Genomic DNA, 13,708 nt, shown 5'->3' on the forward strand with positions numbered 1-13,708 from the left:
AATGCTTAACTACCTACTATCATCCTACACTAATCTATGTCCTCCATAACTTCTCATATCTAAGACCATGTCCTGTTTAATCACGTCTCGCCAATACTTTGATGGCTATACTTTTAAGAGAAACAAAGACCTCCCTGATACAATACTGAATACCAATGTATTATATTCTGATCATGGATCTCAGTTCGCAAAGCGACGTTACCAAACCTTATAGAATATGCATTCTTCATATCGTACCTAACTTTTACCTTCTAGAGGATAAAGTTAAAGGTAGAATAAGTATCAACTACCAAGCAAGAATGGTTAACCATTACAAGGCAACACATTCAAGGGGCACCAAACTTTATGCTCATGTCCTATTTGGATTACACTTATTAAGTATATCACAAGGATAACATAATCATCTAGAGGTCTGTAGTTCTGATGCAGCATCCTTGTCTAAAAACCAGGTCAGTTCCTCTTCAGCTGAAACCTCAGTACAAGGGGGAGGAATTCCATCAGGAGGAGGCGCATTACCCAAAGCGACATCAACCATATGAGCTAACTCTGCTCCTGTGACCACCATTGCTATCTCTGAAGCCGAATTAATTACCGGAAAGGTGAAAGTAATCCTTGGTGGAGGAGGTTTTGGTGAGTCTGTAATGAAGGTGACCAGCCGCTCCTTCTCGTGGCGGTGAGGATGCAAAGGAAACAAAGACGCTACATGTCCATCTGGCCCCATACCTAATAGCATAAGATCAAATTTGGGGAATCCAGTAATTGCTGATAACGGAAGAACTTTGCTCTCAATCAATTGTTTCAGACGAGCTTCGTAATCAGCAGCTGCACCCTCAGGTGACTCCTTGTCATTAATCGCATAAATGTTAGAAGAGGGGATCGGAACCTGCCAAAAGAAGCCAATCATCCAATTAATTTCTGAAGGTCACCAGTCTAGCCTACTCAAATCTCTGGTATGTAAATTCATTGTGCATCATAAACTACTAGCTTATCCGACGAACTTGAAAACTTATCGAAACTCAACAATTTCAACAATATAATGAAAACACAAAAAGGAAGAGTCGATCTGATCTATTGATGTACCTTAGAAAGAAACCCATCCGAAGCAAGTTTATAATTGCTATCATCGTGACCTAGAGGAACCACTCTTTCGTCTACCCAAAAAATCCACCATTTCGACCAATCAATTGAGTCTTTGTACGGCGGCTCTACCAATTTCCTGTTCCAAAAGAAATCTGAAATTAAAGGGACCTAAAAACAGTGTTTGATCAATAACATATACATTTTTACCTCATGGTATCGATAAGAGAACCACCAGAGAGCACAACAGTGAAAGAACCTTTTTGTTTGATGAATTTTTCCGATAGCTCAGCAGTGTATTTAGCAAGTGCCTTTGATACATCTTCTTCGGAGTCGAATTTTAGCACCGTCTTCTTCCCTTTCTGGGTTGCCATTTTAGCCTAAATCTGAAGCTATTTCTTGAGACTCTGTGTTTTGCCCTTTCTCCTTATAATTTGTACATCAAAAATACTTGTCAACTTTGACACGCGGTGAAAAACAAATTTCCTTATTAGAGCATGTTTGGATGGTTGTATTTTTAATGTGTCAAATCAAATACTAATACATAAAAATAATTTATATATAATTAATGTAAACATAATTAATATATATATTATTGCTAGTGTAAATATATTTTTTTGTAACAAATATAAAATATTACCATACCATCAAGGAACAAATACAAACTAAACAGCGCCTATTTCCAAGATCAGGAATTAGACTTCCAACCGAAACAAACTAGTTAGAAAGTAAATACTGAATAAAAGAAGTATATTTATGTGCTTTTTTGGAATGACTAACTAAATTTAACATTTCTATTATAATATCCTTCTTTATTTGTGTTACTGTCTCTTTCGTATGTACATGCTTCCCTTCGAACCTTCTCCAATTTCTTATTATAAATAAACTGAGTGTTATAGAGTGAAACTTGGAGAAAGTTTCTAAAACTTATCCTAAATATTTCTAAAAATATTTCAGAATTTATAACACTTGCTAAGTATAGTAATTATGCGAACTAGAGGGGAGGTGAATGTTTCGTGAGCCCACATCACTATAAGCCCTCCCCTGTAACAAAACCCACTCTAGCCTCGGATTTGCTTGACACTCCATTGAAGAAGACGCAGATCTTCGTGAAAACCCTAACAGGGAAGACTATAACCCTTGAGGTTGAATCCATCGATACAATCGACAATGTCAAGGCTAAGATTCAGGATAAGGAAGGTACTCAATTGTTAAATCCTAAGTCGTTTTTCCCCGCATATCTTTACTGTGAAACATAAAATTGGTGGCTACTTTCTAGGCATCCCTCCGGACCAGCAGCGTTTGATATTTGCTGGTAAGCAGCTTGAAGATGGACGTACGCTAGCAGATTATAATATCCAAAAAAGGTCTGTGTGTAATGAAATTGGATAATTTAGATTGGTTTATTTGATAGTTTGTTTTGCTTGATATTTTCTTCAAACAGAGTCCACTCTGCACCTTGTTCTGAGGCTTCGCAGTGGGATTATTGAACCTTCTCTTATGGCTTTGGCCCGGAAATACAACCAGGAAAAGATGATTTGCCGCAAGTAAGTTCGATATCCACGCGTGTAGTATTGGAATGAAGTGTACATGTTGAATGGATTATAGAATATTTATGTAGTCGATCCAAATTATTCCTGATTTGATATTGTAAAGTTGAAGCTATTGGTATTTTGCAAAGTTTTGATAGTTCGGGTAGGTTCTATCTGCTGTTCTCCTAGGTCTTGATCTTGGATGCATAATGCATTGCTAATATGTCAGTAGAGTAAGCCAGGAGAATGACTGTGTAGCGAAATGTCATTTTTTTCGGTGAGGTCAACCTTGTAAATGGCAATTCCTGTTCTTGTTCTCACTTGTAATGCACGGTGATTATCTTTCACCTCTGTATTCTGCATTGGTACAAGAGTAATTTATGTCAAGGTGATGACATGGAAAAGTAACCTGGAAGGCTGTCCTGGTGGTCATTCTTAGATATATGATGACCTTGGGTGAAGTTGTATTGCAGGCGAAAATTAATTTCTATTAGCTGCTGCTATCGATTTGTATGTATGGGAGCATTGTACTTAGCTATGGAATTATGATCCTTTACCAACATATGCACATGTTAGCCAAAGAAAAAACTACAAAGTTACACTTTGAGGACATGGAGGGACAGAAACCTGCTAAATATTTTCCTTCCCCTTAAACTATTAACGGGCTATAGGTTTGCTAGTATAGTTCTTCTAATATTGTTTTCTTTTTGAGCTACTTTTGTACCATTTGGTAGACATGATATGGAAGCTATCCTGTGCAAGGTAGTGGCTAGGATATGGTATGCATGATATTTTTCTATTTGCTCAAGTGACTGTCGAACAGATCAGTTTTTACCGTCCCTATCTCCTGAGGGGTTGCATGATCATTGCACAACTATTAAACTTTTGGTGCTAAAATGAAATCAATTCCTCTACATTTGCCTAGGCTCCATCACTGGTCTACGCACTATGATATCATGTTATATTGGTTTAAGTTGCATGCCTAATGAGTTATGGTCTTTATATCCTTTCTGATTGGGTGTATTTATGCATTTTCTTTTTTGCTGCAGATGCTATGCGCGTTTGCACCCTTGTGCTGTCAATTGCAGGAAAAAGAAGTGTGGCCATAGCAACCAGGTATCGTCTTGGTCAATTTTGTTGACTGTTGTGCATTACTGGACTCCATACTTAATGATTCTTCTGTTTCCTACTTTTATTTCAGTTGAGGCCAAAGAAGAAGATCAAGTAAACAGGTGTTTGCATTTTTGCAGTCAAGACACTTCATAATTTGGCACTCTTTTGTATTTTATTTGTTTGTTTAACTTCGTTCTGTCCATCAATGTTTATTTCACTATATAACATAAGTTCTAAAACGTTAGTACGTTTGCTCTACTAAGCTGAGTTTTGTCAAGTGCACAAAAAGTTAGGATCAAGCCCTATGCTTTAAAGTTCGTCATTAGCGGTTGCAATATGCATGAAACTACCTGTTAAGGGTAAACATTCACACTTTTATATGCTAACCTACTAGGAGTTTTTCTATTCACATAACTCAAAATTAAGACCTGACTTTTGATTATGCCACATCCATTTTATTTTATTGTGATTACGCAAAGAAGCTCTATATACACTGTTTTCTTTCTTGTGAACTAAATTACAAGCTATATATCCATTATCAAAAGAAAGAACATCACTGTGACATTTTGGTAGAAAGGCTAGTGTATCTCTTTCTCATGTTATGCTAATAGTTTTCCTTGCAAATCATTTTGGCAAGCTACTTCCAGGTTCTCAGCACAATGGAAGGGAGAAAGATCAACTGTGAATAAAGTTCCTCCTATTCTCTGCACACAACCTTGGCTCCATCAATGTGAGTAAGAAAACATAGACTTTTTTGTTGATCGAAGTTCTACCTGTTTACTCCTTTGAAAGTATTGATGTATATGTTGAGTTCACAATTCCCACCACTTAGAATTTTCACATGACAGATCGAAGGAATCACCTGGGCCTACAGCATACCAGTGTTCAGGTGATCCTAAGGAACTGTCTCCTAATTCCTCCATGTTCCAAAACTCTTCTTCTTCCTTCCACCTCAAGTGTTCAAATAATGTTCCTTCTCGGTCACTATCCGTTCCCTTAATCCTGTTGTGGTCTAAACTCGTATTTATGCAAACTGGGATATTGTTCTTCACATCTACTTCTGCTTCTATATTTTCTGAGCTTGTATAGATTTCACTGTCTATAGAATCTTGGCTTCTGCTACAACCAGCATGGTTGTTTTCCATCTGATCACTTAGTTCCTGTAGCTGTTCCAGAACAAAATACGTCATTTATATAGCTAACTTCAGCTTGTTTGGATCGACCAGTATCAAGAAAGTTAATAAGATACCTGCTTGAGCAAAGATTCCTTTTCTTTCTTCAACGATTCAAACTTCATAGCTAAATTGTCGAATTCATCTTTGAGTCGTCTATATTCATGCTCTAATTGCTTTGTTTTCCATCTTGCCCTTCTGTTCTGGAACCAAATCGCAACTTGACGTGGTTGCAGCCCAAGATCTCTGGCCAATTCAAGCTTTTTGCTAGGTTCAAGCTTTGTCTTTTGATTAAACATGGACTCAAGTACCTTCACTTGTTCATCACTAAACCTTTTACCATCTTCATGACTCTTCTTCTTTGAACACTCAACTGGACTACTATCTTCTGCTACTTCCATAACTTTATTGAATGGGATAAGAAATAAGAGTTTTTATTAATTTATTTGAAACTTGTCAAAAAGAAGTGGGCTTCTTCTATTAATATAAATACTCCACTATATAGGAAGGCAAGCATGCAAGAAATATCTAGTTTGGTTACTCTCAGGTGACTGAGACTTGTGGTTTGTTGTTTATTTTAAGCCAATCGTTTTAGCTATCGTGTATTTTTTTTCTAGTTCGATCACTTTTTTGGACATCTCTATCTTTGGACCTCTTTTTATCTTTTTAGTTTGGGGCTACATTCCATCCCTAATAAATGTTGCAACATTGTGGTGTGGATAAGACAAGTCAAAGATAACTACGTGTCATTCTTATTGATAAAAGGATAAATTTATTCTTCTAACTAATCTCTCTAAGTTTTTAAATCAATAATTTCATTATTGATGTCCAATCGTGAGAGATGTGATTATGTTACTTTTGTATTGATCGTATCTGTAGCTAACTATGGATGGTGTACTCTTGTGTTGCGATTGTACGTAGTACACTGTTCTCTTATTTTCTTTTTATCTTAGATGAAATATTAAAAATATCTTTAGATTTGATATTAAATTATTAGTTTTATCTTTAAATTATTGACAATTTTTTCATTTATTTGATTAACTGAATTTAAACATATCATTGACTTTGCAATATGCGTGAAATATACTCCTAAATTTTTGATAAGATTAAAGGTGTTTTTGATACTTCTCTCGATTTTTTATTAAGAGCTCTATGCTCCTATAAGAGTATGAGATCACTTGTGATGTCATATGACAAATTATGAGTGATTCTTAGGTTAGTTAATCAAATAGAGGATTGTTTTTAAGGTTATCAATAGTTCAGAATGAAACTAATAATTTGTAAACAATATAAAAATATATTAAATATTTCTCTTTCTAATTTGTAGTCACATAAATATTTAAAATTCATTTTAAATTATATAAATTTTAATTTTTTTTTTTTTTGAATTTTATTTTTAATCAAGTGATATCACATATATTAATTTTTTTTTCCACGTTGGAAGAGTGTGAGATGATTTTTAAGAGTTAGATGTGGTGTCAGTAAGCTGGTCGATATGGTCGCCTAATAACGACAAAAGAGCTAATAGTATTTTTTGATATCATTAATGATCATTGAGGAACACCCGAAAAATGTAGAACTTGACTCAACACTCCTTTTCTCCATAATGATAACCTTAAATTTCTCCACTAAAAAAACCACGTTAGCATATAGTGATATTTTTTATTTAAATAGAAATAAAATCTACTAATATACCATCTTCTTTGGGTTTTACTCCTAATAATTATAGAGTTCTAAAATTTTATGTTCTTTAATAAATTTCTTAAGATAAGTATAAAGTTTAGGTTAAAGCTATTGAATTTGATGGAATTCATAGGTTGTACCATGACTCGATTCCTATTCGTAAAATTATAATGAGCTTATTATTGTTATTTAGCATGTATTCGAAGATTTTATGTTTTAAAAATATTTATTTATATAAAATCTAAAAGTTTATATTTCTTAAAATTCTTTTGTGTCAATGTCTTATCTCAAAGATCGTCATTAAGGTTTAATCACTCTGACTTGTGATGGAGTAGTTTATTTGATGTAATGACTATAGGTTCCGTCCTGTTAAATGTTTCAAGTGTCTATTACACTCTACACAGATGTCATATGATTTAAGGCTCTCTCTCTCTCTCTCTTTTCTTAAAAAAATATTTTTTTATAATAATAATAATAATATTGTCTTGTTAAAAGTAGTTATCCAAGTCCAAAGTAGCATCGAAAGGAGTTAAAATTGTGAAATTATGAAAATTTATAAGGTGCATCTGATGAAATTAATCACTGAAAATTATTTTGGAACAGTTAATTAGTTATGATTTGTATCATCTAATGTATCATGCTCTAAATCTTAAAGAGTTTTGACGATAGTTTAGAAGATGAAAGTAATTTGAACAAGATTAAATTTGATTTTATATTCTATTCCGTTTGTTTTTTCAATCACTTCCTTTTCCTTTTGTATACAACAAAAAAAGAATATAACCATCATATTTGTTGGTGTTCCAGGACGACTGCAACTTTATATAAGTGAGTTAAAATTTGTTATTTAAACTAACAATAAATCTTTAGGATTAAATTTATCAATCTTGAAGGATGTTGTAGAACATGTGACACCAAAAGACATGTGAGATCGGTGGACGAGGCAAATTCAAAAATTATTACTTCATACAAATTTAGGATTTACAAAAAAATTATTGGGTTCGTCTAAGTTCACCAACTCTCACCTAGCTTCACCCCTGATCAGGCACGCTAAATAGATAGACGAGGCGAATTTGAAATTGAGTAAATGGATGAAATGTTCCTACTTTACCATTCATCGTACTCACTAAGTTCCGTGTCGTCAATGGAATGGTTAGCATTTAACATGAGCCCAATTTGTGAAAAGAAATACTAGTACATTTTCCACCTTGATGATAAGTTGTCAAAAAGGGTTAAAGTATCAATTATGATATTTTATCGTTTTCTATTCTAATGTCTTTGCATTTTTATTCTAAGCTTGTAGTTGTCTAGGAAACTATATGCCCACTTTATCAATTTTGTTTGGTGCATTACAACTACAAGATTTTTTCCCTTTCCATATTATTAACAGCGTAATATATAAATATGTTTTTTAAAATTTTTATAAGATTGAATAAGTAGATGACATATTCCTTTTGTGGTACAATACATATAGGATGTAGGATATATGTCTATTTATTTAATTTTATATAAATTTAAATATTTTATTTACACACAAAATTAAAGCGCATGATTAAAAGCTAAAACAAAGTAAAATGATATTTTTCTTTATCATGCTTAGTGAAAATGATTTTGCAATTTGTCCTATATATATGACCATGATTATTTTCTTCTTTTTTCTTCTAAATAATATTGTCAGGAAGTGACAATAAGAGGGATGGTTCTACGTACTTACGCTATCTAGTTTGCTTTCTACGTCGAAAAGATATTCTGTTTTAATTTATGTCACATATTTTTATAATTAATCTTTAGAAAAAATGTCATTATTGATGATACAGGTGTAATAAAATCTTAGTTAAGGTTAATTGTATTTTTGGAATTTTTAATCAAAGTCTAGGGATACTTATTCTTTATCTATATAATCTTAGAAATATCTAAGGTGTTCTAGATCACAAATTTTTTTTAAAAAATTATTAAATTTTGTGCAAAGCAAAACGCTGTCACATACATTGGAATGAAAAGAGTAGTACGTATTGTACATATGTATTAAGTTGTTTGGGATTAGGTACAAATACTCCCTAAATTATGATTGAAACTTCAGAGACATATCCAAACTTAATTTAGGGTTCTATTATTCCCTATAATTCATTTTTTTTTATACTTTTGTGTACCTTTTGTGCTGACGTAACACCTTTAACCACTCAAGTTATATATATATATATATATATATATATATTTTCTTATATCTATTTTTTTTACTTTCGTTCATTTTTTTTTATCTTTTTTATTTTACGATTGATTTTATTTACATTTTTTATTTTCTGTGTGTCATGCTCCGAGTCTATATCCTGGACGTGATTGACACTCGAAAATCATTGTTGGTCCCCAAGTGAATTCTTGACCTGTTGATTACTTAGTGAAAGACTCGAGCATTTAAAGGTCTAAAACATAAGTAAATCATTAAAATTATAAAATATTCCGTTCATACTATTTGAACAATACTCAATGCAATAATATTAGTTTGCAAAACATCACAAAGAAAAAAGGAGTATTGAGAGACTCATCTACTATATCTATCTATCTATGAAGCCACTATTGTTCAACATGGATGTTGGAAAAAGACCCACGACATCCTAAAATGACTAAATTGAAAAGAAAAATTGAGTCCTCTGAAATAAGCTATCTGTAGTGCAAAATAAACTCAACAAAGTGTTTATTAATGATCATGGACATTTGTATCATAAAACATGCAGGTCCGATGACATCAGTACATTAAAGTACGAGTATGTAATAAAGTCGAAGCGAAACAAACCGAAAGAAAAGACTACATTTAATAAAGATTTACTTTAGTTGGATGTAAAGAAATAAAAGAACTAAATCATTTAAGACTTTATAAGTACTTACTCATCTCTGGAACTTAACATAATAAGTGATATAGTAACAATATATTTTAATTCTATTTGAGAGATTCTCTAACCGGCAACCATCACTATGAGCTACATGATGATACAACTCCTCGCCCACATTGACATAATTGTCTTATATCGTACTGGGTATAGAACTTCTCACAAAGTGCAGCCACTAAGCAATGAAGATTCATCTAAAAAGTATGATCCTGTACCCATGTTGGCAAAGGTTTATGAGGATTTGAAGTTGTCTGAACTCATCTTCATATTAGTGTTCAACACTACTCCTAATAATACATATATACTCAGGCTCATATATATATAACATATTTCTTTTTCTGGTTTGGAATAATTGCTCAAATTGTACTCTTAAAAGAGGCAACTACTCTAAAATATCTCTGAACTCATCGTTCATTTTGAAAAAAAAGTTTATGTTTTCTCAATGTAATAAGTGATACATTTGGGAACAATTAGTTCTCTTATACTTTTGCTTAAATTATGGTTAAATCTCTTTCTCAATGTAATACCTCGAAAATGACTTAGGTGAAGCTAGAGCCTAACATGTTTGTCATGAGGGTCTAAGGTCCTAAAATGGTTTATAATGTGGTATTGAGGCAGGGTCTAGAGTTTTAGGTGATTCGAAAGTGAAAACGTCAAGGGACGACTAAGACGTTTGACGACTAAGTTACCTATATGCCTCATGTGTGGTTATGTGCCTATATGTGTGTTTCATGAGTTTATAAGGTTCTTATATGAGTTATTATAGTGTTTATAGGAAATGTGTCAAGTTTCATGAAGTTTGGAGGTCAAACGTCAAGAATATCCATGACGTTTGAAAGATTTGCCTTGAAATGACCTTGTGTGTCTTGGCATATTTCGTCGAGTTTTACGTGTTCGTTTAGGATGAAATTGATGTGGGAAATCCTATATTTGTATGAGGACATATTCGGGTTGGAAATGTCCGGGCAAACATCCCCAATGACCATCCAAGGGTCCTCGAGGAAGACCCAACCCAAGAGCCAAAGATGTCAAAACCAGCCCAACCTACGGATGGCAGTCGACGACTCGTGGGTCAATCGACGCCTTGTAGGTGAGAGGCGTAGGTTGACACTTAGGCGTGGGAGGAGAGAAGCCAAGGAACAACCTCATTCCCAAACCACGGACCAACAGGACGTTCCGTTGGTTGGGAAACGGGTCGTCGATGGCCACTCGTTGGTTGAGATTGTTTCTGCGCAGCTTTACTGTTAGTTCAAGGGGTGAATTGGTAAATTCACCCCACGTCAAAATAAGAGTTTTAGAGGTTTATATTTACTCCAGAACCTAATTTATTGCTTCTACTGTTTTGTATTTGTTTCAACTCAAAGTAACTATGTTGGTTCGTCTTCTCGGCCACATGATTGATAAATGCAAGTTCAGTGTGAGAAAATTATTCGTACTATGTAAGAGGATTATATTAAATATTAGTTCACTACAATTAATGTTCTATTTTTTTTATTGAATTAAAGTTAGATGAAACAATTACTTAAATGGAGAACAAATGTCTTTGTAATAATTTATTATACATTTTATAAATTTTTGTTTATTTGGTAAGATTGAATAAACGATTGGAGCTATTTTAATAGTTTTACAACTTATGAGATTCTTATGTCTATGAAAAAATATACAAAACAAAAATTTCATATCGCATTTCCATATAAAACTTTAATTTCATCTCATAGTTCCATATTATGATATCATATATCGCATGATCAAACAAAGTATAAGAGTATGTTTGACATTTCTAGTCTTAAAATTGCTTATTTTTAGAAGTGTTTTTTAAATAGTTTTCAAAAAAGTGGTTTTGAAGAAATTAATTTGTATTTGGCAAATTCATTTAAAAAATGCTTTGATAAATAATTTGTATTTGACTACATTATTTTTAATAAAAAAAATAGTGTTTTTGAGAGTCAATTATGAAAAAGGACAAGTATCAATAACTTTTAATATTAAAATTATTTTATAGAGAGAATCTATTTTAAACATCTAATACATAATCTTTATATGCACATATTCAAATTTTCAATTTGTATTTTACATAAATAAATATTGTTGAAAAATATTGAAAAGATGAATCTTTTTGGTACTTTGTTACCTATTTTTTGGATTCAATTTTAAACTATGATCTTTTTTTTAAAAAATAATACTCTAAAGTTTTAAAAAAATAATATTAAAATATTATTAAATTAAGAAAAGAAAAAATTACTACTTGTTACTATTTTTTAAAAAATGTTTATTTCTTTAAAAAATGCTTCTGACCTCCCAACAACAATGAGAAACATGCTCTAAATATTTGTAATGATTTATTATCGTGCAATTTGCCTTTTTGCGTAATAACTCAAAGAACTTGATTCTTTAATTACTTAGGTCACTACTAAGATACTATATTAGTTTTGTTAATCAAAACGAGGCTAGCACATAGAAGAATCTAACTGGCAATAATGATAGTTCTATTGCTAGTCTATGTCAATAGAGGAAAATATAATTGAGCATAAACATATTTTTAAAATAATGATAGGTTGGAATTCATTTATGTCTTTTTTGAGGTGAATTTTGGAATAACTGGTAAAACTATTATCATGTGATCAAGAGTTCAACCCTCGGAAATGGTCTCTAACAAAAATACAAGATAAAGTTGTCTAAAATAGACCCTTATGGTCGGAGCCAAAACTATAAGTTTGGGAGTTCTAAATTTTTAATACAAACGAGTGATAATGAGTTTGAACTTGCAACATCAGCTATAAATCAACTATATATATATATATATATATATATATATGGGAAGATACCCAAGTACCCCCTCAACCTATGCCCGAAATCCCTGAGACACACTTATACTATACTAAGGTTCTATTACCCCTGAACTTATTTTATATGTAATTTTCTACCCCTTTTTAGCCTACGTGGCACTAGTTCGAAAAAAAAAGTCAACCATTGTTGGACCCACAAGATAGTGCCACGTAAGCTAAAAAGGGGTAAAAAATTATTAATAAAATAAGTTTAGGGAGGTAATAGGACCTTAGTATAGTAAGTATGTCTCTGAGATTTCAGGCATAGATTGAGGGGGTACTTGGGTATTTTCCCTATATATATATATATATATATATATATATATATATATTCTAATACAAATATAGAATTTCCCAAAAAACTATTGGGTTCGTCCAAACTCACAAATTCTCACTAACTCTGTCTCTTTTTGAAACCTTCCACTAACCCTGCACATAGCGAGCATGCAGCAGGCTACATTTATATATATATTTGACCTATTAGCTGTAATTGAGTCCTATTCAACAAGATTGGGGGCTAAAGCCAAATCTTAAAGAGGGGCAATATTATTATAAAGTTTGCTTGTTCCACTTCTTGAGATCTTGAAGAAGACACCCAAAAGTAAATTTTGTTCTTTTGTTACTTGTATGCAACAATAAATAAAAATTGTAGGAGAGAGTTAAATATTGAAGATAAAAATAATAAAATAGTGAATAAAAAAATGAATATAAGGTAAATAATAATGTAGAAATACATTTTTAGGAGATAAATAAGAAAACACAATTTCCCACTTAAAAGGAAATTATTCAAAAAAAAAAAAGTTTCATTCCCTTTAAAAATGTTTGAGTTGATTTTTGTTTCATATAAAGTCTAAAAGAATGAGTTGAGGAGCAGACGTCCAGTTGACAGTTCATTTGAATAGATCATCTTTTTTTTTTCTCTTATGAATAATAAATATATATATCGATTTTGAATTGTTATCATTTATTTATTGAACCATTCAATCCCTTAATGGCACTCAAGCAGCCAACTACCGAGTCAAAACAATAAAAATATATCTTAAATAACTCTTGAAAAGATCAAAGAGCCCATCGCCTCACAATCACTACTATGATTCGAAAATTCTCTATTGACGCCCGTTTGGATATAAATTTAATATTTGAAGTAGTAAATTACATATTTTATAGTTTTTTAGCAACTAAATACACATAATTTACTATAATCATTCTATATTAAACTTTGAAATCGTACTTTGGTGAAAAAATTGAAATCTTGTATAGATTTAGTAAATAAATAAGAACAAATTACAGAAATATACACCTTTTGTTTCACTCATTTGTATTATTTCTAATTACTAATTTTAAAAATATCACGACTCAGACCGTCGTGATTGACACTCACACTACAAGTCGATGGGAGAACCACTACTAGCAACCAACCAAAG

At 32.1% G+C, this 13,708-nt stretch overlaps 2 protein-coding genes and 1 pseudogene across 4 annotated transcripts; 1 reads left to right on the top strand and 2 right to left on the bottom strand.

Annotated features, from left to right (window-relative positions):
• Positions 1-135: 135 nt before the first annotated feature.
• LOC101263711 (probable 6-phosphogluconolactonase 4, chloroplastic) lies at positions 136-1,929 on the bottom strand. Its single transcript, XM_004240924.5, has 3 exons — positions 1,288-1,929; positions 1,081-1,216; positions 136-883 (listed from the first exon to the last, which is right to left on the bottom strand). The coding sequence occupies exons 1-3, from the start codon at positions 1,449-1,451 to the stop codon at positions 401-403; spliced, it is 783 nt and encodes a 260-aa protein (XP_004240972.1). The 5' UTR covers positions 1,452-1,929; the 3' UTR covers positions 136-400.
• Positions 1,930-2,034: 105 nt separating this feature from the next.
• Positions 2,035-4,638, top strand: LOC101247925 (ubiquitin-60S ribosomal protein eL40 pseudogene; annotated as a pseudogene). The gene is given in 6 exon segments (NR_165374.1): positions 2,035-2,277; positions 2,357-2,444; positions 2,522-2,624; positions 3,659-3,725; positions 3,811-3,841; positions 4,370-4,638. The product of NR_165374.1 is annotated as a ubiquitin-60S ribosomal protein eL40 pseudogene (transcript).
• Positions 4,156-5,295, bottom strand: LOC101264731 (homeobox-leucine zipper protein ATHB-12). 2 transcript variants are annotated; one of them, XM_010323933.4, is made up of 3 exons: positions 4,972-5,295; positions 4,496-4,888; positions 4,156-4,426 (listed from the first exon to the last, which is right to left on the bottom strand). In XM_010323933.4, the coding sequence occupies exons 1-2, from the start codon at positions 5,293-5,295 to the stop codon at positions 4,535-4,537; spliced, it is 678 nt and encodes a 225-aa protein (XP_010322235.1). In that variant the 3' UTR covers positions 4,156-4,426; positions 4,496-4,534. The 2 variants fall into 2 exon arrangements, with proteins under 2 accessions (XP_010322235.1, XP_004240976.1); XM_004240928.5 differs by having other exon boundaries at positions 4,156-4,888.
• Positions 5,296-13,708: the final 8,413 nt, after the last annotated feature.

The sequence above is a fragment of the Solanum lycopersicum genome, chromosome 6, assembly GCF_036512215.1.
Source record: "Solanum lycopersicum chromosome 6, SLM_r2.1".
Taxonomy (NCBI): domain Eukaryota; kingdom Viridiplantae; phylum Streptophyta; class Magnoliopsida; order Solanales; family Solanaceae; genus Solanum; species Solanum lycopersicum.

Bases quoted from the DNA above. Each gene is read 5' to 3' on its own strand.
- LOC101263711 (XM_004240924.5), bottom strand. From the start codon at position 1,451: ATGGCAACCCAGAAAGGGAAGAAGACGGTGCTAAAATTCGACTCCGAA. The intron at 1,217-1,287 runs GTAAAAATGTAT...CTTTTGGAACAG, and splicing joins TCTCTTATCGATACCATGAG to GAAATTGGTAGAGCCGCCGT. The intron at 884-1,080 runs GTACATCAATAG...TTCTTTTGGCAG, and splicing joins CGGATGGGTTTCTTTCTAAG to GTTCCGATCCCCTCTTCTAA.
- LOC101264731 (XM_010323933.4), bottom strand. From the start codon at position 5,295: ATGGAAGTAGCAGAAGATAGTAGTCCAGTTGAGTGTTCAAAGAAGAAG. The intron at 4,889-4,971 runs GTATCTTATTAA...GTTCTGGAACAG, and splicing joins AGGAATCTTTGCTCAAGCAG to CTACAGGAACTAAGTGATCA.